Source organism: Pogoniulus pusillus, chromosome 25 (assembly GCF_015220805.1).
Source record: "Pogoniulus pusillus isolate bPogPus1 chromosome 25, bPogPus1.pri, whole genome shotgun sequence".
Classification (NCBI taxonomy): domain Eukaryota; kingdom Metazoa; phylum Chordata; class Aves; order Piciformes; family Lybiidae; genus Pogoniulus; species Pogoniulus pusillus.
Genome location: NC_087288.1, coordinates 7,767,060 through 7,788,255, shown reverse-complemented (window position 1 = coordinate 7,788,255; position 21,196 = coordinate 7,767,060). Strand labels below are relative to the sequence as shown.

The 21,196-nt window shown below is 40.7% G+C and overlaps 1 protein-coding gene across 11 annotated transcripts in view; it reads left to right on the top strand.

Moving 5' to 3' along the window:
• CDC42BPA (CDC42 binding protein kinase alpha) overlaps positions 1 to 21,196 on the top strand; it is a 212,916-nt gene that overhangs the window by 159,132 nt on the left and 32,588 nt on the right. For 7 of the 11 annotated variants that reach the window (XM_064164324.1, XM_064164329.1, XM_064164321.1 and 4 more), the window contains exons 21-31: positions 166 to 257; positions 3,654 to 3,730; positions 8,713 to 8,751; positions 12,755 to 12,874; positions 13,545 to 13,625; positions 14,552 to 14,657; positions 15,394 to 15,530; positions 16,165 to 16,304; positions 17,184 to 17,265; positions 19,051 to 19,267; positions 20,284 to 20,346. In XM_064164324.1, coding sequence (XP_064020394.1) covers positions 166 to 257; positions 3,654 to 3,730; positions 8,713 to 8,751; positions 12,755 to 12,874; positions 13,545 to 13,625; positions 14,552 to 14,657; positions 15,394 to 15,530; positions 16,165 to 16,304; positions 17,184 to 17,265; positions 19,051 to 19,267; positions 20,284 to 20,346 — 1,154 coding nt within the window. The remainder of the gene's footprint in view (positions 1 to 165; positions 258 to 3,653; positions 3,731 to 8,712; positions 8,752 to 12,754; positions 12,875 to 13,544; positions 13,626 to 14,551; positions 14,658 to 15,393; positions 15,531 to 16,164; positions 16,305 to 17,183; positions 17,266 to 19,050; positions 19,268 to 20,283; positions 20,347 to 21,196) is intronic. The other 4 variants (XM_064164331.1, XM_064164325.1, XM_064164330.1 and 1 more) reach the window with 2 other exon arrangements.

The window sequence follows — 21,196 nt, the reverse complement described above, 5'->3', positions numbered from 1 at the left end:
TATAATTTAGAACCAGGCTAGAGGGTTAATTTTAAACCACCACAAGCATGCAAGGAAAATTGACTGGGTGTGATGGGCAGGAAAAGTACCTGGGCAGGAAAAGTGACTGGGTGTGATGGATTCTCAGTATATTTACCTACATTTTTTGTTTGTGTTCTTTTGAAGTAAATTGCAAGAATCTGAGAAGAAGAACATGGAACTGTTGGCAGATATCGAAAGGCTGAAAAAGGAGACAGAAGAGCTTAGATCAGAAAAGGGTATGGCAACTGATATACAAGTAAATAACATGTTTCACATTGGTGGGTACATCTTATCAATGAAGTGTCACCTTGCAGCTAAAAATATTATATACAGGCTTTGGCATGCAGAATGGCAATACAACAACTGTGTGTTAAGATGTACCCACAGCAGTTGAATTTGCAATTCCAATAGGTGCTTGTAATGTGCTTCTAGTTATATTGCTGTCCTTGAACCAGTAAGATGTTGACTTGGAACTGCATTAATTTTTGTTACATATGTGTATGGTAATTTACTGCAAGAAAAGTGACTAGGACCCAAGGGGATCATCCAGTACCTGAAGGAATCCTCCACTACCTGAAAGGATCCTACAGGAAGGCTGTAGAGAGACTTTTCATAAGGGTGTCTAGCAGCAGGACAAGGGGGAATGGTTTGAAGCTGAGGGAGAGTAGGTTTAGACTGGATCTCAGGAAGTTCTTTAGTGTGAGGGTAATGAGACTCTGGAACAGGTTGCCTGAAGTGGTTGTGGATGCCCCTTCCCCAGAGGTGTTCACGGCCAGGTTGGATGAGGCCTTGAGATGTACAATGCCCATGGCGGAGGTCGGAATAAATGATCTCTAAGGTCCTTTCCAACCTAAACCATTGTAGGATTCTGTGATGAAAACTGATAGAATGACCAATGCATTTACCATTTTTATCCCCTTTATGATAGGTCAAAGTATTTGGGCTCCAACACTGCCCACAGTGTTCTTCATCCATTGGATGTTTTGCCCTGTCTGCCCAGAGAGTAAATAACTGCAGAGACATTCATAGGATTCAGATGTTGAGGTGCTGGAGCATGTCCAGAGAAGGGCAACAAAGCTGGTGAAGGGCCTGGAACACAAACCCTATGAGGAGAGGCTGAGGGAGCTGGGGTTGTTTAGCCTGGAGAAGAGGAGGCTCAGGGGTGACCTCATTGCTGTCTACAACTACCTGAAGGGGCATTGTGGCCAGGTGGGGGTTGGCCTCTTCTCCCAGGCAACCAGCAATAGAACAAGGGGACACAGTCTCAAGTTGTGCCAGGGTAGGTATAGGCTGGATGTTAGGAGGAAGTTGTTGGCAGAGAGAGTGATTGGCATTGGAATGGGCTGCCCAGGGAGGTGGTGGAGTCACTGTCCCTGGAGGTCTTCAAGAAAAGACTGGATGAGACACTTAGTGCCATAGTCTAGGGCTGGGTGCTAGGTTGGACTGGATGATCTTGGAGGTCTCTTCCGGCCTGGTTGATTCTATGATTTGTTACTGAGTTGACTGTTGATTGACTTTGTAACCAGATGCTGAGCAGTGCGGCCGTATTTCCTTTGCTCTGGTCTTAACAATATGTTCTGGAATTTCTGGTGCATCTGTCTCACAGTGTTGTGCATTGTTGCTGGCAGGAGAGACCTTTTGGTCATTTTGAAATGAAAAAAGTTCTAACTAACAGATGATGAATGAACTGCCTGATGCTTTGCAGTTCCTCTGCTAGCTGTAATACTTGTATTGTGTGAGTCACCGGCAGCTAAATGATTTTTCAGCCCAAGCTGAATTGCCTGATTTTCTGTAGGGAACTGTTAGAACTGCAGAGTTTCCAAAGTCTGGCCACAATTGCTGCTTGAGGATGTCAAATACTGGTCAGCCTTTGCAACCTAATGGTGTACCAATCAATAATGCACTACAGTTAATAGTTGTCTCTGAGACACACATACCTCCAGGTGCTGGCTGGCTCTTCAAAATAGTGCAAACCTATCCAGAACATTAAAAAAATGACTGGTGCTGGTGAATAAACGTGTCTTAAGACATCCATACTTGTTTCTGATGCCAGGATTTTACATCTTACAAGTGCTTGGAGAGGAACTGCTGGAAACAATGATGCTTTGTCATGTTTAGCTTTCATTTGGACTGGATGAGGTACTCGGTGCCATGGTCGAGTTGACTGGATAGGGCTGGGTGCTAGGTTGGACTGGATGATCTTGGAAGTCTCTTCCAACCTGGTTGATTCTGTAATTCTTTTCAAATACTGTGAGAGAAATACACCTTAATTCAAACCCCCTATGAGCTTTGGACTTAGCTTTCCCCTATGAGCTTTGGACTTAGCTTTTGTCTTAGAAGAAGAAATATATTGATGATAAGGAGAAATACATTGAAGATGGTACAGTTCAGGGTATGAGTATATTGATATTGTGAACTGTATAGAGGATGTAGTCACTATGTAGTGGTGGAGTAACCTCCTGTGTTTGAAAAATGATTTCTGGGAAGAGATTGCTCAGATGAGCCCTCAGATCCTTTGTTCCTCTTGAATGCGTTCTAGAAAGTGAGGAGAGAAGAGGAAATATTACTAAAAATGAATCTATAAACTAGCAGGTAATTGGAAAATTGGTTTTGGTCTTTACACTGAGGGTTTCAGTGTATTTATATTTTGAAGAGAAAAAGGTTCTTTGTGACTTTTTTGTTTGCTGTGGGTTACATTGAGAGCAAACAGGGTGATATGGCCAGTCAGAGCAAGACACTGACATTTAAAAAAGCTCAAATAAGCAACCTTTGATAAAGTTAGCATCAGTCTTTTGAGATGCACAGGGGGTTCTGCAGGCCCTGCAGATAAGTGTGTGTGTGAGTATATAATAAGTGCCTCTGGTTTTCAGGATGCTACATTTAGTACACATTTGGAATTTCTAAGCACCCAAACAGCAAGAAGAAAGGAGAAACAAAAATATATCAGTTGAAGTAAGTTGAAATATCAGTCAAGATGTGCCAACCTCTGTGGCTTCTGAGGATGCAGCGTTCCTACTCTGCTCGCTGGCTTCTGGAAAACCATGTGAATGGTGTAGTGTGACAGAGATGAAGCTTTACCCAGGCTTGTATGGCTCCTGGGCATTCAAAAGCAAGAGGTGGCAGATAGGCATAGAGCAGTGGGCAGGGAAGTGGTGTTTGGAAATAACGGTGTGCTCCTCAGGCAGCCTGCTGTGCTGTTCTGTGTGGTTTTGTGGAACCTCAGCCGTTTCTAAAGCTCTCTCCTCACTGTGGGCCATCAAGCATGCAACTGTAGCAGAGTGGCACCTGCTGTGGTGGGGAGCGTGCCGGTGTCATGCAGTGTGCTGCCAGAAGCACATTAGAAACCTGTGCCTCTACACAATAGACACCTAGATAGAGGATGTTTACATCTTGAATTCACACCAGATGCATCTTAGCTTGGAAAAGGTTAATTAAACCTGTGCTGCTTACTGAGGTGGATGTGTGTCTGTTAAAAAAACCCTTTTACTCTGGAAAACAGACCATACGTGACAACTCACTTCAAAGAAACATAGGTGCTTCAGGTGAATACTCAAAGCCTGATTCAGCAAGGCAAAGGTCCTCAATATAAAGGTCGCTTTTCTGTTGCTTAAAAACCTGCTGCTGTTTTCTAGGTGTAAAGCACCAAGACTCACAGAATTCTTTCTTGGCATTTTTGAATGCGCCTACCTCTGCTCTGGATCAATTTGAAGTAAGTGCACAGCTATTCCTACTCTCTGTTAGTCACTGGAACTACTGCTGTTGTGTGCAGGTTATAGGCACATTTGGTAAGAGTTTGCTGCTGTATTTTAATGATGCTGCCGTGTTTATATTTGCATAATCCCTGTACATCCTGTGTTTGTATAATGATATGTGAGAACTGTTTGCCATTTACAGTGCTGGCTGTCTTCTCTTGAACACCAGTAATCACAGGGAAATTTTCAAACCTTGAATGCAGAAATCTGCCTGAATCTTATAGTGAAAAGGGTAGATTTTCAAATGGCCTTTCTTTGTATTCAGAAAATTGCCAAGTAATGTGGATACTAGTTTGGTAAAAATGAGAGGAAGTATGTTAAGTATCCTTAAATGTATTCCATGAAGTCATTGGTACTGTATACTTGTTAGCTTGTTTTCACCTTCTCTTCATTTTACACAGACCTGTAAAAATCCAGGTAATTACTGTTCATCTCCTCTCCATAGAGCCTGTATACTTCAAAATTAAATCTGTTTAATTCCTTTGTCACTTCTATACAAAATACCTATTTAGGTAGGAAACCCAGAAGAAAACAAAAATTGAAATAATACTACATGTTCAATATCTTCTTTTTTTAAAACCAGTTACATGTTTCATATATCCTTTTTTATTTTAATCAACACTAAGCAAAGGTTTGTTTTGCTTTTCAATGAGCAACAGGATTGAAATATTGATCAAATTGAATTCAGAGGAGATAAGGCACCACCTTGACAGTTGCACAGTATTCTAAAAATTTCCCTTGCTTTTGTTGGTTTGTTTTTTTTTCTGATAGGTGTAAAAGGTGACCATATTTTAGCTGTGAAAGAGCATAGTCCCTAATGTTATTGATGTTTCCAAATTTACTTTCTTTTCATTGTATATTCATCAAATCACTGTTCTGTCTTCATCAATTCACTGTTCTATCTCGAAATCCTCACAATTAATGCATTTAGGGTTTTTTTTTTTAGTTTGCCTTTTTTTTCTGATAGGTGTAAAAGGTGACCACATTTTGGCTGTGAAAGAATGTAAACCCTAATGTTATGGAAATTGAATATGTTCCATTGAACATTGAATATGTTACTTTCTTTTCATTGTCTACTCATCAATTCACTGTTTTATCTTGAAATCCTCACAATTAATACCTTTATTTTTTTTATTTGCTTTTAAAATTGTTTATCTTGTGAGTTACTTGCAATATAAAAATCCTGTTGGAGGATTAGGAATATTATTTTAGGAATATTATTTTAGTTGGTGAATGCTGGAATAAACATTGAGTAGTTTATTGATTGTCTGTGAAAGACAGTTAATGAAAACCTACTGAGGTAGCTGTTACTAGCAATAGTTTTTTACAGTTCTTTATTTTGCACTTTTATTTATACCGAACCATTTTCTTCATCCATCTCTCTCTCTCTCTTTTCTTTTACTGCTGTTTTCATTAAAATAGGATTCCTTTTCCTCCTCTTCATCCTCATTGATTGATTTTATGGATGACGTAAGTCTTTGACTTTCAAACCAGTAAACCCCCTCAAATAGCAGAGATTTGGTTGATTTGGAATATACAAACATTAATGCAGTCAACTTAAGCCTGCAAGTGCACTGGAGAACAGAATATTCAAACATTAATGCAGTCAACTTAAGCCTGCAAGTGCACTGGAGGACAGAATATTTCTGTAATAGCACACTTACACCAATCTACATGTCACAGGCCAGCATGAAAACTTTTGGCTGAACAGGGGAGTTTGTTAAAAGAATTTACAGGCAGCCCAGAGAAATTGTGAAGTCTCATTCAAAACTCACCTGGATGTCTTCCTGTGTGACCTGTTCTGGGTGATTCTGCTCTGGCAGAGGGGTTGGACTGGATGATCTCTGGAGGTCCCTTCCAACCTCTAACATTCTGTGGTTCTGTGTACATGGACAGATCACAGTATCACAGTATCACAGTATTACCAAGGTTGGAAGAGACCTCACAGATCATCAAGTCCAACCCTTTACCACAGTGCCCAAGGCTAGACCATGGCACCAAGTGCCACATCCAACTTTGCCTTGAACTGCCCCAGGGACGACGACTCCAGATGTTCAATTTTAAAGTAAATGTTTTTCTTCAGGGGCAGATGAAGGATTGTCTTAATGGCAAACAGTTTTTCCTCAGAGGAAGACACTACTTTTGTCTTCTGATCTATGATAGTCCCAAGTCCACTGTCACATTTATTTTATTTAGTTCTGTTGCTTCATATTATTAAATTGCCATGAGTTGTTTGCAGAAGCTTTCTGGTCACTTCAGTGAAAAAAGTTCTCCTTGCACACAATTAAGTTTTATTTAGTCAAATAAGATATTATATCTTGTTTGTTTGTTTCATTTTAGCCTATATTGCAAGAAGTAATTTTCATTAGAACCAAAGTGAAGTTTTGCTTTTTATTGCCTTTTGAGGTGCTAGTTTTCTGTCAGGGTGGGGTTTCAGTTTTTACCCTAGTTAACTGATGGTGCTAAAAGCTGAAAATTGACTGCATTATATTTCCTTCACATTAAAATAACTCATAATAAACTTTTCAAGTCAAAGTTTATGCTGTGCATCCACTCTAGAGAACCACCCATAATGACTCCATGGGTGTATTGTGTGTGTGCTTGTGTATCTGTGGATATACATACACATATTTGTGCATCTGTATTTAAAGTATAATCCTCTTTGCTCTGAAATGTAAGATAATTAATTTTATTTTAGAAATGTCTGCTCTGAAGGGTGTCACAAAGAGAGTAAAGTATTTGGGCCTGTTCTACAAAGAGGGTAGAGTATTTTGGCCTATTCTGCTGGCTGCCTATCCTTTCCCAAATTCAGAAATTATGATTTTCTTCTTCTGGAAGGTTTTTCTTTCTGTAAATATAGAAGCTTTTTTCTGTGTATATGCATTAGACAAACTCAGAGACATGGAGCTCATTAGTCTGGAGAAGAGAAGGCTGAGAGGGGATCTGATCAATGTCTATAAATATTGGAGGAGCAGGTGTCAAGATGAAGGTGCCAGGCTCTTTTTGGTGGTGCCCAGTAGCAGGACAAACAACAACATGTGCAAAGTGGAACACAGGAGATGCCACCTCAACATGAGCAGAAACTTCTTTACTGTGACAGTGCCAGAGCACTGAAGCACACTACCCAGAGAGGTTGCGGAGTCTCCATCTCCAGAGACTTTCAAAACCCACCTGGATGCATTTCTTTGTGGCTTGCCCTCACCGATCCTGCTTCAACTGGATGTCCTTCAGAGGTCACTTCCAACCCAGACCACTCTTTGATTCTCTGTGACCTCTCTTCTCTTTCCAGTGTCACTTTTTGACAGTGGTTACTTTTGAAAGGCAGTATTTCTTGCAGTAACTCTCATGGTCAGCCAAACCTGAGAAGTCTTGTGGGCTCTTCATATAAAGACCAGGAAAGAAGTAGCAATCCACAGGTTTCTGACTGCTGCAGTGCTGCAGTATCACATGGGTTTTAGGAAAGCCTCTCCTGAAACTCAGAGCCTGAAGTAAATATTGTTAATGACCCATATTGTTTCTTCAACCTCTGAGCTTTGCTAAGAAATGGCAGAGGGTAGAATACTGCATAGTTGCAGTTCCATAGCACTCTTTGCACGGTCTCTGAAGTCTGTTGCACATAGAGATGTCAGCAGCACTGAGTTTGGCCCACTGATTCCACGTGGAGTTTCATAGGGTGGGTGTGTCTCGCATGTCTGCCATCCACATAACAATGGCTTATAGCACTCTGCATGACCAGAGTTAATTCTCAGGTTTTCAGGGAGGAAAATGTTGGGTTTGCAATTAAAGACTTAAAATAGATGTTTCACTGCCTCTGTAGTCTTGTGGGTGCTGAGCAAGATTGGCAGCTCACTCTGCAGCTGAGTAGCAACCGCTGTTGGTTCCACTTGTGCCCCCTTGAAAATTGATACTCAGTCAGATTGTCAGAAGTGGCATCTAAGTCCTCATACCCACGAAAGCCCACAGGTTCAGAAATCCTCTGTGTGCAGGATGGTGCAGAGAGGAGGAGGAATGGGTTTTGCTGTCCTTGGTTTCCGATTCTGGTGAGAAGTCAGTCTCAGGGACTCCTAACGCACTGATGTAGAGATCTGTGCTACTGTTTCTCCTGTGCATGGCAGGCTGTCTCAGTAACGTCTAGCTGTTAAGTCTTCTGTGTTCCCTAGAAGTGTCTGACACTGGAAGTGTTGGGCTTTGGTTTTTTACCAGGTGGATCTTTGTGTATCTAGCCACCAACTTGTTTTGTTTAAAGATGAATTTGTGATTATTTAGTAACAATAAAATGGAATCCTATCTTCCCTTAACAAGATTATTTTCTTCACTTGCTGGAAAATACCATTTTCTCCTCTATTCTATCAGGAACTAAGATTAATTTCCTTCAGTCCTTCTGCAGTCTGTCCTCATGTGCAGTCCCTGTGGGCTTTGGTTAGATTAAGCAAGTCAGAGCTTTGTAAATAGCCACAGAATAAATCATGTTCTGAACTGTCATTATTAAACAGATTAAGCAGTATGTGGTGACAGCCCTGGCAACCTGCACATTCAGAACTGAGTTTAGAATAATTCTGGTTCATAATGATACTTTAAATTGGACATATTGTGCCTGCAAGAGGTGGCAGAGATTGCTTTGTTAGCCTTGTTGAAGGTACAGAGAGGCTACCTGTAAGTTACCAGTGTAACCTAGTCTGCAGTTTCACTGTTGTTATCCAGTGTAACAAATCTGGACTGGAAAATAACTGGTTTGTTTTTTTTCTTCTTTTCTGTGTGTATGTGTGATGTTTCTTCCCTCCTGTAGTCCTAGATTACCATGTTTTCACAACACTTGTAAAAAGGAACCTATGTGTGTGTCTGAACACTACCTCTGGTAACAGAGAGCAACAGAATGCTGACCTGATGTGTGTGTCACTGTTTGATTTTGTAACACCTTCTCCTCCTTTCTTTGTTAAAGCGCTCTCCTTCCTGTATTCCAGCTAACAAAGGCAGACGTGTAAGAGGCTGTCTTACTCTATGTGGCCCTTTATTTTTTTGCCTGTTGTGTACATGCCTTTGTTTAATGTATGGTTTGTGTATTTACCTCACTGCATGTCTTGTGCTGCTGCTGTTTGCTGCTGCTGCTGTGCTTTTTTTGTTGTTTTACAGCTGTGGGCTAAAAGCTTTTGGAGTGTTTAATTTGGTAATCCTGCAGGTGGAGTGTCACAGTAGCTGGAAAAGATGCTTTGGGTGCTTTCTCTTTCCAGTAAGGTAGTTCATTGTGGAGGCTGATCAGACTGGAAAGATGAGCAAATGTTAAATGAGGTCCTGTTTGTTTCCATGCCTTAAGCAGAGGACTGTGTCAAGTTCTGGGAATTGCCTCTGGAAAGGTAGAGTTTGGCATCTGGCAGGCAAGTCATAGCAAACGGTGGAGAACATCACTGTACAGAGATAAATACGTGGGAAGTGGAGAATTGGGTAAATTGGAACATCAAGGAGGGCAGGAAAAAATACTACAAAGAAAACAAAGTTGGATGTGTTGTGGTCCCAAAGTGGATTTTTAAATGTGATGTTATCAAGGCTTTGTCAAAGAGAATTTGTACTGGATATGCTATGTCCTTTTTTGAACTCATACTGCCACTGCTGTTCCCTTTGTACACACATGGTGATGGGCATGGGAAAACATGCAGAGCATTGGCACTGACTGTTCAATAAATTAGCAGCAACATCCAACAGCTCCAGTGCCCACCTTAGCCATGCAGTTATAGCACACCGCTTGGTGACTTAGGCAGGCTTACAGCAACTGCCTGCTTTTGTCAGCTGTGGCTTCAGTTCAGAAGTTGCCTCCAGATGTGCTTATACACAGTTCAGCTTTGGTTCAGACCTTCACAGATCACACTGTGTAGGCAACTGAGCACAGTTCTGGAGAACAAGTCTGAGGAGGAGCAGCTGAGGGAACTGTGATTGTTTGGTCTGGAGAAGAAGAGATTGAGGGGAGACCTTCTGGCTCTTTACAACTCCCTGAAAGGAAGCTGGAGTGAGGTGGGGGTTGGTCTCTTCTCTCAAGCAGCTAGGATGATAGAAAATGGCCTCAAGTTTCATCAGGGGAGATTTAGGTTGGATATTAGGAAAAAATCTTTCCTGCAAGGAGTGGTTAGGCATTGGAACAGGCTGCCCAGGGAGGTAGTGGAGTCACAGTGTTCATGTGGACATGGCAATTTGGAATCTAGTTTAATGGTCATGGTGGTGTGGGGTTGACAGTTGAACTTTATGGTCTGGGAGGTCTTTTCCTACCTCGATGATGACAAGGCTGTTACCATTTATTAGGAAACACTGAAGCACTCTTTGGCTAATCCAGTAGATTAGTTTAAAACTGATTTTACTGGTGTTTATATGGTCCATGTAAGCTTGTGGCCATAGCTGACTCTGGGTTTTTTTCACTTCTCATTAGAGAACCTGCTGATTGCTGCAGCAGTACAGTTCGAGACTGTTTCTGTCGTGAAGGTGGTGGTTAAATGCCCTTCAAATTCTGTACCAGGAGAACAGGTTCTATGTGTTTAATGAGCCTTTATGTTCATAGGTGAAGAAAAGAATTCTTTGGTTACTGGTTCAGCAGTTGTGTTCACTGGGAAGACATTGTAGCACATTCCAGAAAAGTCTCATCATTCATATCAAGCTTGTACTAATTTTTTTAAGAGACACTATGAAAATTCTTTGGTATGCAGATACTGCTTTGAAAGGAAAAAGCCTTTGGAGTTTCTGGAAACACTTATGAAATAACAGATTTGATCTCTGAGATTAACTTGGAGAAGAAAAGGAATGTCTCTTGCTGTGAAAAATTTGCCTGTGGTTACTCATTTGACTTATTTTTAATAAGACTTTTAAGGCTAGAATAACTTTTAAGACTAGAGTAACACTTTTCAAAGTAGAGAAGAGCAGGTTTAGATTGGATGTTAGGAACAGGTTCTTTACTATGAAGGTGGAGGAACACTGGAACGGATCACCCAGGCAGATGGTTGGGGCTCCATCCCTGGACATATTCAGAGTGAGGCTCAATAGGGCTCTGGGCAGCCTAATCTAGTGGGGGATGTCCCTGCTGACAGCAGAGGGGGCTGGACCTTCAGAGGTCCTTTCCAACACAGACCATTCTGTGAGTCCACAATTCTGTGATTAGATTGATGTTAAACAGTCCTTGAGTGAGTTATCATGCACATGTTTAGACTTGATAAAGAAATGCAAAAAGTTTTAAAAATTGCAATGATTTTATGTTTCAGCCTGTAAGAATGCTGGGGAGGGACTTTTTACAAAGGCTTGTAGTGATAGGAAGAGCAGGAGTGAATTGAAGCTTGAGGAGAACATTTTTAGGCTGGAGATTAGGAAGAAATTCTTTGCAGTGAGGGTGGTGAGACACAGAAACAGGGAGATTGTGGATTTCCCCTCCCTGGAGGTGTTCAAGGCCAGGCTGGATGCAGCTTTGAGCAGCCTGGTCTAGTGAGAGGTGTCTTTGCACGTGGCAGGAGCGTTGGAACCAGATGATCTTTGAAGTCCCTTCCAACCTAAACCATTCTGTGAATCTGTGTCTTGGCATTTACTACTCTGAAGGCAGTGTTTTTAATCCTGGATAAAGCTTCCAATTATTTGTTTCTGATAAATCTCAGCACAAAATGTTTGCTTTACTGCTGATTTTTGCCTCAATGCTCGAAACACAGGAGCTGTGTGTAGAAAACAGGTGTGGGAATTTCCTACTTAATGAAGGGAAATGCTTGCAGGCATCTTAACATGCCTGATTTGATTAAGCTGATGAGCATTCTCCACTAGATTTATTTTGGGTTTGGTTGTTGTTTTTTTTTATGGCCACAATAAAACTAGAAGCCACCAAATTTAATTCTCCATGATTAAAAAAAACAGAGAACAGATAAAATAGTCAAACTCAAAGCAGAAACTGCACCTGTTTGCTACCACGACTGAGTTTCTGGAGAACAGAACTGTACATGCATGTACAAGATTGGCTTGGCAATACATTTTTTTCCCAAGATGCAGTAAACTTTGTGGAATTCTCAATATGATGTAAAATGCAACTGAGATACAAACCCGCTGGAATGTTCTGATGCTTTGTGTCAGCCTTGCTGCCTATTTTAGCTTGTGTGCCAGCTAGCCAAATCCTTTAGCAATGGGGAGCTGATGATAGCATTGTTCCAGAAAAGCCAGACATGCAATGGAGCCTTCTGCAAGCCTCCAGATTTTTGTTTTTAATGGGGAAAAGCATCCTCATCTCACTAAAATAAAACTTAGAGAAACCTTTACGTAGAAATCCTCGCTGTGGAGATCTCTTGTTTTCAAAGAGGAATCCTTCGTTCTCTGATGTTTTCAGTCGCTCTGACAGCAGCTCACTTGCTATCTAAGATGCTTGGTTGTACCTAAATATCTTGTTGTTCAGTGTACTTCTGTCTTGGGCTTAGCTGCATTGTCTGTCAAGGACTAGGGAAACATTTCCCTAAAGAAACAGTTCTTGGTCAGGAAATGTTTGTAGTTCAAACTAGACACCAAAAGCTTCTCAATTCTGAGTGACTGTGGTTAACACTAACTTCATCAGACAGGTTTTTTGAGCTGCCTTTTCTCTCCCTGTTTTCTCCTTGGTGTGTTTGCAATGATTTATACGGGCTTTATGGCAGTTCGCTTCCAACAAATCTCTGCTACCTGTAGACAAAGCTCATTCAAGTGTTTATCAGGCCCCTGAGCTAGCAGCTTTTATGCATGTGCTCTCCTCTTGGCAGAACCCTTGGTGTGTTCATATTCAATGCTTTTCATTGCATTTTTGTATTTGAAGTAGGAAGTTGCTTAAACCCCAATTTTTTTATCCTCTCAGTTCTCTCTTAGGAATTCTACTGCTCCCATAATCTTATTTTGGTAAGAATTGAGGAATCTTTTTAATGGTGTATTTGATTTTGTTTGTTTGTTTGTTTTTCTTTTTTTTTCCCTCTTTTTCCCCCCCACCCCTTTCTCTTGAATTGTTCTCCTAGATTGATTCAGTTGAGAATTTTACATTGTCTAATACACCATCGCGAGATGAAGATAGCAAGTCTCACCTCCATTCAAGATCAAGGTCTCCTTCTACAGCTAGTGAGATTGAACCAATTGAGGTACTTCAGTGTTTATAAATTCTTGTGCTTTTTTAGGAGTAACAGTTTCACTTCTATAACATTTGCTATTGCAGTTGCATTCTCCTCTCCAGTAATGCTATTTAGGCCCTTATAAGAACCTTCTGCGCTAGTGGTGAACTGTATTTTGGGGAGTGTTGCTTTTCTTTTCACACATGCTTAGTTGATGGGGTGGGAACTGTGTTTAATCTATTATTAGATACAATCTCACTCATAACATACCCTCAGCCATAAATATTTAAGGAATGATGGCACAAAGTTAATGTTACACTCTGGTGTGTAAGAGCACACTTTGAAGCTGAAAGCCTTGTCAACACCAAATGCTAGCCAGGCTCTGCAGCAATTGTGTGTCTCCTTTCCCTGTTAAAAAATGAAATTCTCTGATTACCTTATATTAAAGAAGATTGAACCACGTGTTTAAAATACAATGCAAAGTTATTTTTGACATTTAGGCGATAAGTCTTGCACTTAATTTGGCTGGAAAAGAAGATTTTGTTTTCTGAGTCCTTTCCTGTGTAAACCGATTTGCTTTCATTTCTTCTGTGTCTGGGGATGGAGTGGGTGGGATGTTTGTTTTCTCTTTTACTTTATTCAAGCTGTCTTTGATAGTGTGTGTTGGATGTCTTACTGGTCCTTTGGGGACTCTGTTCAGGTTACAGACCATCCTCCCCGTTCACTGCACACGCCGACCATGAGGACAGCATATATTGGATCGGGACTCTCCACACCAAAGGTATTAGGTCAATTGTTCACACATTTTACATAGTAAGGGGGAAAATGTCACTCCAGAGCAACAGCTTCAGGGCAGCTGTTTGCTGTTTTGCACAGTAAGCTTACCAGAACTCCTAGAGGGTTCAACAACTTCTGCTGTTGAAGTGAGTACAGAGGAAGGCCACAAGGATGATCCAAGGACTGGATCACCTCTGCTATTAGGACAGGCTAAGAGAGCTGGGATTGTTCAGCCTGGAGAAGGGAAAACTCCAGGGGTACCTTAGAGCTGCCTTCTAATACCTGAAGACATCCTATGGGAACTTTTCATCAGAGTGCCTAGCAACAGGACTAGGGGGAATGGTTTGAAGCTGAGGGAGAACAGGGTTAAACTGCATCTTAGGAAGAAGTTAGTTCTTCAGTATGAGGGCAGTGAGAATAGATTGCCCAGTGGAATAGGTTGCCCAGGGAGGTTGTAGATTTCTCTTCCCTAGGAGTGCTTAAGGCTATATTGGATGAGGCCTTGATCAGTCTGTTCTAGTGGAAGGTGGTAGTCATTGAGTTTAGTTACAACTCTTTGAATTAAGAGGAGTATTGAATTTGCAGTTCAGAAAATAGTATGGTCAGTTGGCTTTGACTGACTGCTGGGATCCCACCAAGCACATACATACACAGACATTTTTAACTTTTAGAGTGTAATGGGATAATGTTGGTAACTATCTGCAATGGAAGCAAATTTGCGTTCTTAGACAAGGTGCAGTCTTCATGTTTTAAGTTATCAATAACCAGCACTGATAAGGAATAAGCTTGTGTTAGGAGCTCAGATCTCATTTCAGTGAGCACAAATAAGCTACCACTCTAAACACACCTATGCACTCATGTCTGTGGGGAAAAAACCCTAACTGTTGTTCAGAAGTGTTGCAGGTATTAACATCTTTGCTTGTTTTGCAGCCTAAAGCCCACCAGTTTGTAGTGAAGTCATTTAATACGCCAACAAAATGCAATCAATGCACATCTCTGATGGTTGGTTTAATACGACAGGGCTGCACTTGTGAAGGTGAGCACTTGTGGAAGCTGTTAAGTGTGAACTAAAGACCTCGTAGATACACATTACACACTAAATGTTGGAATGTGATAGTATGGGAGTCTTCTATTTGTATTTTGAATTACAGAATATATTCTCATGCCTTTTTTTTTTAACATAGAACCCAAACACTGAACATCTTACATAAAAGATTAATCAGTTATCTGGGGACAGACTTGTTCCAGTTATTGGTGGTAGAAGAGCTTAGTTGACTTAAGATAGCATTAACAGGCCACAGTCAAGTGGTCAAGTATGATGGCAGCAGCTTAGTTTTTTGGCTCAGGACAAAATCTAAGACAGCTTTGCCGTTTTGTACCAATTTTACTTCTTTCCAGGACTAATTTAGTCTAGATTTGTGGTGATGCTCATCATTTAGAGGAGCTTCCAGCTTTTTGTTTGCTAATACAGTTTGACTTAGAGGAAGTAACAGAAATTATCTCAGTATGCACTTCTAATCAGGCTATTACTTTTACCTGGATGAAACAGACCGTGTCCATACACCTCTGGAAATGAGAAAATCAGAATTAGAGCAGATAAAAGCAATAGCTGCTGCTGTGTTACGTTTGTCTTGGTGTACCAAAGGCCAATGAAGCTATTCAGATGTTGGTTGAAATGGGAAGATTTATTTATGAATGTTGTCATCATCATAGCTGTTGCACTGCACAAGAAACAACCACCAAATCTTTCTGTTTCTTTTCCACTTCACAAGTGTGTGGATTCTCTTGCCACGTAACCTGTGCAGACAAGGCTCCTGCGGTATGTCCAATCCCTCCTGAACAAACTAAGGGACCTTTGGGAATAGATCCACAGAAAGGCATAGGAACAGCTTATGAAGGACATGTCCGAGTAAGTATCAGGTAGCTGCATTTGGGGCACTTGAATCTTAGATTTTCCAAAGCTGGAATTAAGCTCTAACAGGGACGCTGGCAAGGCGTGGATTCAATTATGTATTAAGGTAACAGTTTGGAAACTAAAACCTAAATTTTCACAAAACAGCTCTTAGAATTTTCAGCAGTAATTCTCTCTCCATCTCTGTCAGCTGTTGTGCTTTGAGTTGGTCTGGAAGGACAAGTCTCTGGAGATCAGATCATGTTCCAGGGCCTGTGAGGGTTTGATTCTTTCTGTTGATGCTAGTACCATCTAGGGTCATTGCTGTAGGCACTTGTACAGAAATACAAAATAGTTGCTGAGCTTAGTTTGAGCCACATTGCTGCTGACCAGCTCGTTGGATTTCTCTCTTTTTATTTCTTACTACCACTTGGAATGAGTTTTTGGAATTAGGAGAGAGAATCTGGTGCTACGAATCTTTTAAATCATGTATTGTGGGACATCTGTGTTTGGTGCTCCTACTGCATCTGTGCTTAACTTTATGACTGAATTAAAGGCTGTCAGCCTAGATGTGTAAATTGATTTCTGTACTATTTGATTTCTCATTGCATGCAAACTTGCAAAGAGTTGATGGGAATTTATTTTGCTAAAGGTACCAAAACCAGCTGGAGTAAAGAAGGGTTGGCAGAGAGCGCTGGCAGTAATCTGTGATTTTAAACTCTTCCTCTATGATGTAGCAGAAGGAAAAGCATCCCAGCCCAGCGTGGTAGTGAGCCAGGTCATAGACATGAGGTAAGGTGTGTGGTGCTGAGTGGGAGCTTTTCAAGGGCACTGGGAGATTTTTTCCTGCTTTTCCTGATTTGAGAAATCAGTCTGTGAAGTTCAGAGCTTTAATGAAATGCTGTCATCCATGTTGAGAACCGCTGATTTTCCAGAAAAGAGCATTATTTGCAGTAGCCTGAACTACACTTGTGTGGTCATATGTGGCAATTTAAAATTGCATTACTACATCATGTGCCAGAATGTACCTGTTCAGCTGTGTGGAAGATCTGAAAAGAAGAAGAGGCAAAAATAGGCTCTTTAGGGGTTGAAGAGCATTTTAAAAGACAGATAAAACTTAGCTCTCACAGAATCAAAATCATAAGATAAAACTAATAGAGGATTTTATAGGATAAAACTAATTCAGGTTTTGATTCAGAAGAGTTAGATAATTTTCCCACTGTCTGCAGTAGTACTGAGAACGTGTAAGATACCAGATACGTAAAAGCTCATCTCTGCACTAGGTTAGTTTTCATTTGTCCAAGAGGTCTCAGACAGCATTAGCGTAGAGGATTTTAATGAAAGAGTTGGAGAGGTGTTCCTGTTCCAGGCTTATTTTTTAAGTTCATTGATTGATTGCTTGATTGGTTCATTCATTTGTTTATTTGATTTAAAAAGTGAAAAAAAAAAAGACTCTAAATAGATCTATCTCCATCAACATTTACCAGAAATCTAATTATGCAGTGTTGCATTTGTGAAGTTCATCTGCAGATAAAGAGGAAAGGATAATCAAAAACATCAGATTTCACTGCTGTCTTGCTGTGTGCTTTCCAAAGTGACATTGTTGGAAACAGAGGTTAAAAACTCTTTGCTCTTTAACTCTTTGTCCATTCTGTTTGTAATGTTAATAAGGGATGAAGAATTCTCAGTGAGTTCTGTCTTGGCCTCAGATGTCATCCACGCAAATCGGAAAGATATCCCCTGTATCTTTAGGGTAAGTATTAACTTCACTCCTAGGAACCCAGCTCTGCAGGGTTTCCACCTTGCTAGGATTTTATTTCCTTTGCAAGTTGTGGCTGTGTGGTATCCATGGCAGCAGCAGCAGTGCATAAAGGTCTCTACGTGTGTATAATTTCTGTGATAAAAATAGCCCTGGTACAGTCAGACAAGTTCCAATCTGCTCCTTTATGTGGGGTTTATTTTTTTAACCTTCACAATCAGACATACCTCAACCTCCTGTTAGTCACTTGGAATTCTTCCTTTCTTTGTGACCGACATTTTTATTTCCTGAAGTTGTCTTTTGCTTCTCAATTTAATTTGTTGTTAATTTGTTAGTTTCTGAAGTCTTTCTGTTATGTATGTTCTTGGTATGTCTCAGGAACTTAATTGTACATGAATGTGGGCACCATCATGTTTTTCTATACCCGTGTGATGCTGGAAAATCATCATATTCCTCTAGGGCAAAAGAAAATGGATTCAAGTTGCACCAGGAGAGGTTTATGTTGGATATTACAAGAAACTTCTTGCCTGAAAGGGTTCTCCAAAGACTGGAACAGGCTTCCCGGGGAGGTGGTTGAACCTCTGTCCCTGGAGGTGTTTAGAAGAGGCAGAGATGTGCACCTGAGGGACACAGTTTAGCACCAGGTTTGGTAGAGCTGGAGAATCGTTGGACTTAACAATCTTAAAGGTCTTTACCAACCAAAATGATTCAGTGATTCTGGGCACTGGATCTCACATTCATCAGACAGCCAGTGTAATATATATATCCAGTGTGTGTGTGTATATATATATATATCTCAGTATATATATATCCAGGTAAAATGCTCATCAAATTTTACCAGTCTAGTATCTGGTATTAGGATTTTGCCATTGCTGGATGTTTATAATATTCTTCTTATATGGGAACTAGATCTTTTCTAAGCAAACCCATTCTAGGAATCTATGAATTAAAGCTTGAGCTTCATTGAAATCTCTTTGGTGCCTTAATAATTCCACTATCTCTTCTTTACTGTACCATTGTATTTCACACCTTGTTTTTCCATCTCTCAGGCTGTTCGTTACTCCGCACACTGAGAGGAGATAAACCTACGAAGGGAGCTTTCATTTTTATTTGTAGTAGTTGTATCAAATGCACCCAAAGGATCATAGTTCATTCTTCCACAAAATCATTCCTATTGCCTTAATTTTTTAACTGATCTCCTAGTCTTGCAGAATACTTGGTAATAAATTGCTGTGGGAAACAGTTGATTAGCTTATTTGGAGCTGACATTCCTGGATTGTAGAATAAAGACGAAGTTTTCTCTGTTCCTGGCTGAGTTCCTCACATCTACAGGTTTTTCTGCTATGGGTTTTCTGTTAACAGAGGCTGTTTTTTTGCATTCTTAGTTTAGACAGATCATTAAAAGGGGGATTATAGGCACAGAATGGAAGGGACCTTCATGACCATCTAGTTCCACCCCTGCAGCATGGGTAGGGACAACTTCCACTAGGCCAGGTTGCTCAAGGCCTCATCCAACTTGACCATGAGCACCTCCAGGGAGGAGGCATCCACGGCCTCTCTGGGCAAACTGTTCCAGTGTCTCAGCAACCTCGCTGTAAAAAATTTCTTCCTAATCTCCAGTCTAAATTTCTCCTCTTTCACCTCAAATCCATTCCCTCTCATCCTACAAGCCCTTGGAAAAAGTCCCTTTATGGCATTTGATGCCCTAGTAAAAATGGTCATGATGAATTTACCTTTTTATTGCTTATGTCTTAAAATGTGTATTTTAAAATTTTCCAGGTTACAGCTTCCCAGCTCTCTGCATCCAGTAATAAGTGTTCAATCCTGATTCTGGCAGACGGTGAGAATGAGAAAAGCAAGTGGGTAGGAGTGCTGAATGAATTGCACAGGATCTTGAAGAAGAACAAGCTCAAAGACCGCTCAGTCTATGTACCCAAAGAAGCTTATGACAGCACCTTACCCCTCATTAAAACAACACAGTCAGCTGCAATCATAGGTATGAAATTAAGAAGGAGAAAATGCTAGGAAAAAAACGGGTGTCTCAGAATGTTAGGGATTGGAAGAGACCACAAAAGATCATTGAGTCCAACTGCTCTGCCAGAGCAGGATCACCTAGCACAGGTCAGACAAGAACACATCAAGTTGTATTTTGAATACCTCCAGAGAAGGAGACTCCACAACCTCTCTGGGCAGCCTGCTCCAGGGCTCTGGCACCTCCACAGTGAACAAATTTTTTCTGATGTTCCCATGGAAACTCCTCTGCTCCATCTTGCAGCCATTGCCTCTTGTCCTGTCATTGGATATCAGTGGGTATACCAAAATTGCTTGCTTATTTTGTTAAAACAAACCCAGTGCAACTACGTGTTACCCCATGTTACATGGAGTTACTCCTGAGTAGACAGCAATATGTTTTCATCCCACAGAGGAATGATGATAGATTTAAGAGGAGAGTGCAGTTCACTCTTCAGTCATATCTTTAAGACTATTCCCCCTATTTACACACATACCTTGTTATGAATGACTTTGTTATTCTGTAATTCCTTAACCAGGCAAAACTAACACTATAGAATAGGCATAAATCACTGGTTTTACAAAATCTACACTTGGGACTGGAGAGAAAAAAGTAAAACCAGAATAGATTAGACAATTTTGAATGATGCTGCATCAACTACATTAAACTGGTTATTCAGATTGTTTAAATACAATATTGCAGTTATCCCAGAGTCAGTAGTACACTTAAGTGCTCTGAATGTAGGGGTTTTTTAATGATTTTTTTTTTGCTATTGCCACTACTAACAGCAGAAATGGGAAAATAGTTTTTTTTATTTTTCAGGAATTAGAAAGGTTGGGAAGTACCTGAATGTGTTGGGTTTGGCTTTAGTCTATTTTTCTATTTCAATATACTAAAAAACTGTGTGAATCAGAATTATCACTGTTAATTGATTATTGTTAAGTGTTTCCAAAGAAAAATAACTGCTTCTTTTCTTTTTTTTTTCTTTTAATATATCACAGACCATGAAAGAATAGCACTGGGGAATGAAGAAGGATTATTTGTTGTGCATGTCACCAAAGACGGTAAGAGATTAGGAACTGGTAGTAATGTCCTTAACATTAAATAATCTTGATGTAACTTTATGACCTTTTTACTTTCCATCTCCCCTGGTTCCATTCTTTTCTACAATCTCATGCAAGAGGGAAACATCAAGGTGGTGTTTCCTGTGCTTCCTGGGTTGGGTATCCTTTCCCATAACAAAGATTCGGCATCTAGAATGCAGCTGAAGGTTTTCTTCCCTTGTCTGAAGCAGCCTTTAACGCTGAATTCAGACTAGGTTGCTCAAAATTTTGTTCAGTCAGGTCCTCAGAATCCCCACAGATGGAAATTTCCACAGTCTCTCTGGACTTTCTCTTGCAAACCAGTCTCACAAGGAAGCGTTTTTGTATATCCAGGAGAAACTTCCCTTGTTTGGGACTTTTGTCTCTTCTTCTCCTGCATCTCAGTAAGGAGCCTGACTTGAACTTTTCTGTAGCTTCCTTTTCGGTATTGGAAATCACAGAATATTAGGGGTTGGGAAGGGATGTTTAGAGATCATCCACTCTAACCACCCCACCAGTGCAGGATCACCTAGCGCAAGTCACACAGGAACACATCCAGGTGGGTTTTGAAAGTCTCCAAATAGGGGAACTCTGCAACCTCTCTGAGCAGCCTGTCCTCATGCTCCATCACCCTCACAGGAAAGAAGTTTTTCCTCACATTAAGATGGAACTTCCTGTACTACAGTTTGTATCTATTGCCTCTTGTCCTACCACATGACACCATTGAAGAGACTGGTCCCTTCTTCTTGACACCCGCCCATCAGATATTCATAAACATTGATCAGATCCCCCCTCAGCCTTCTCTTCTTCAGACTAAATAGCTGAAGGTCTC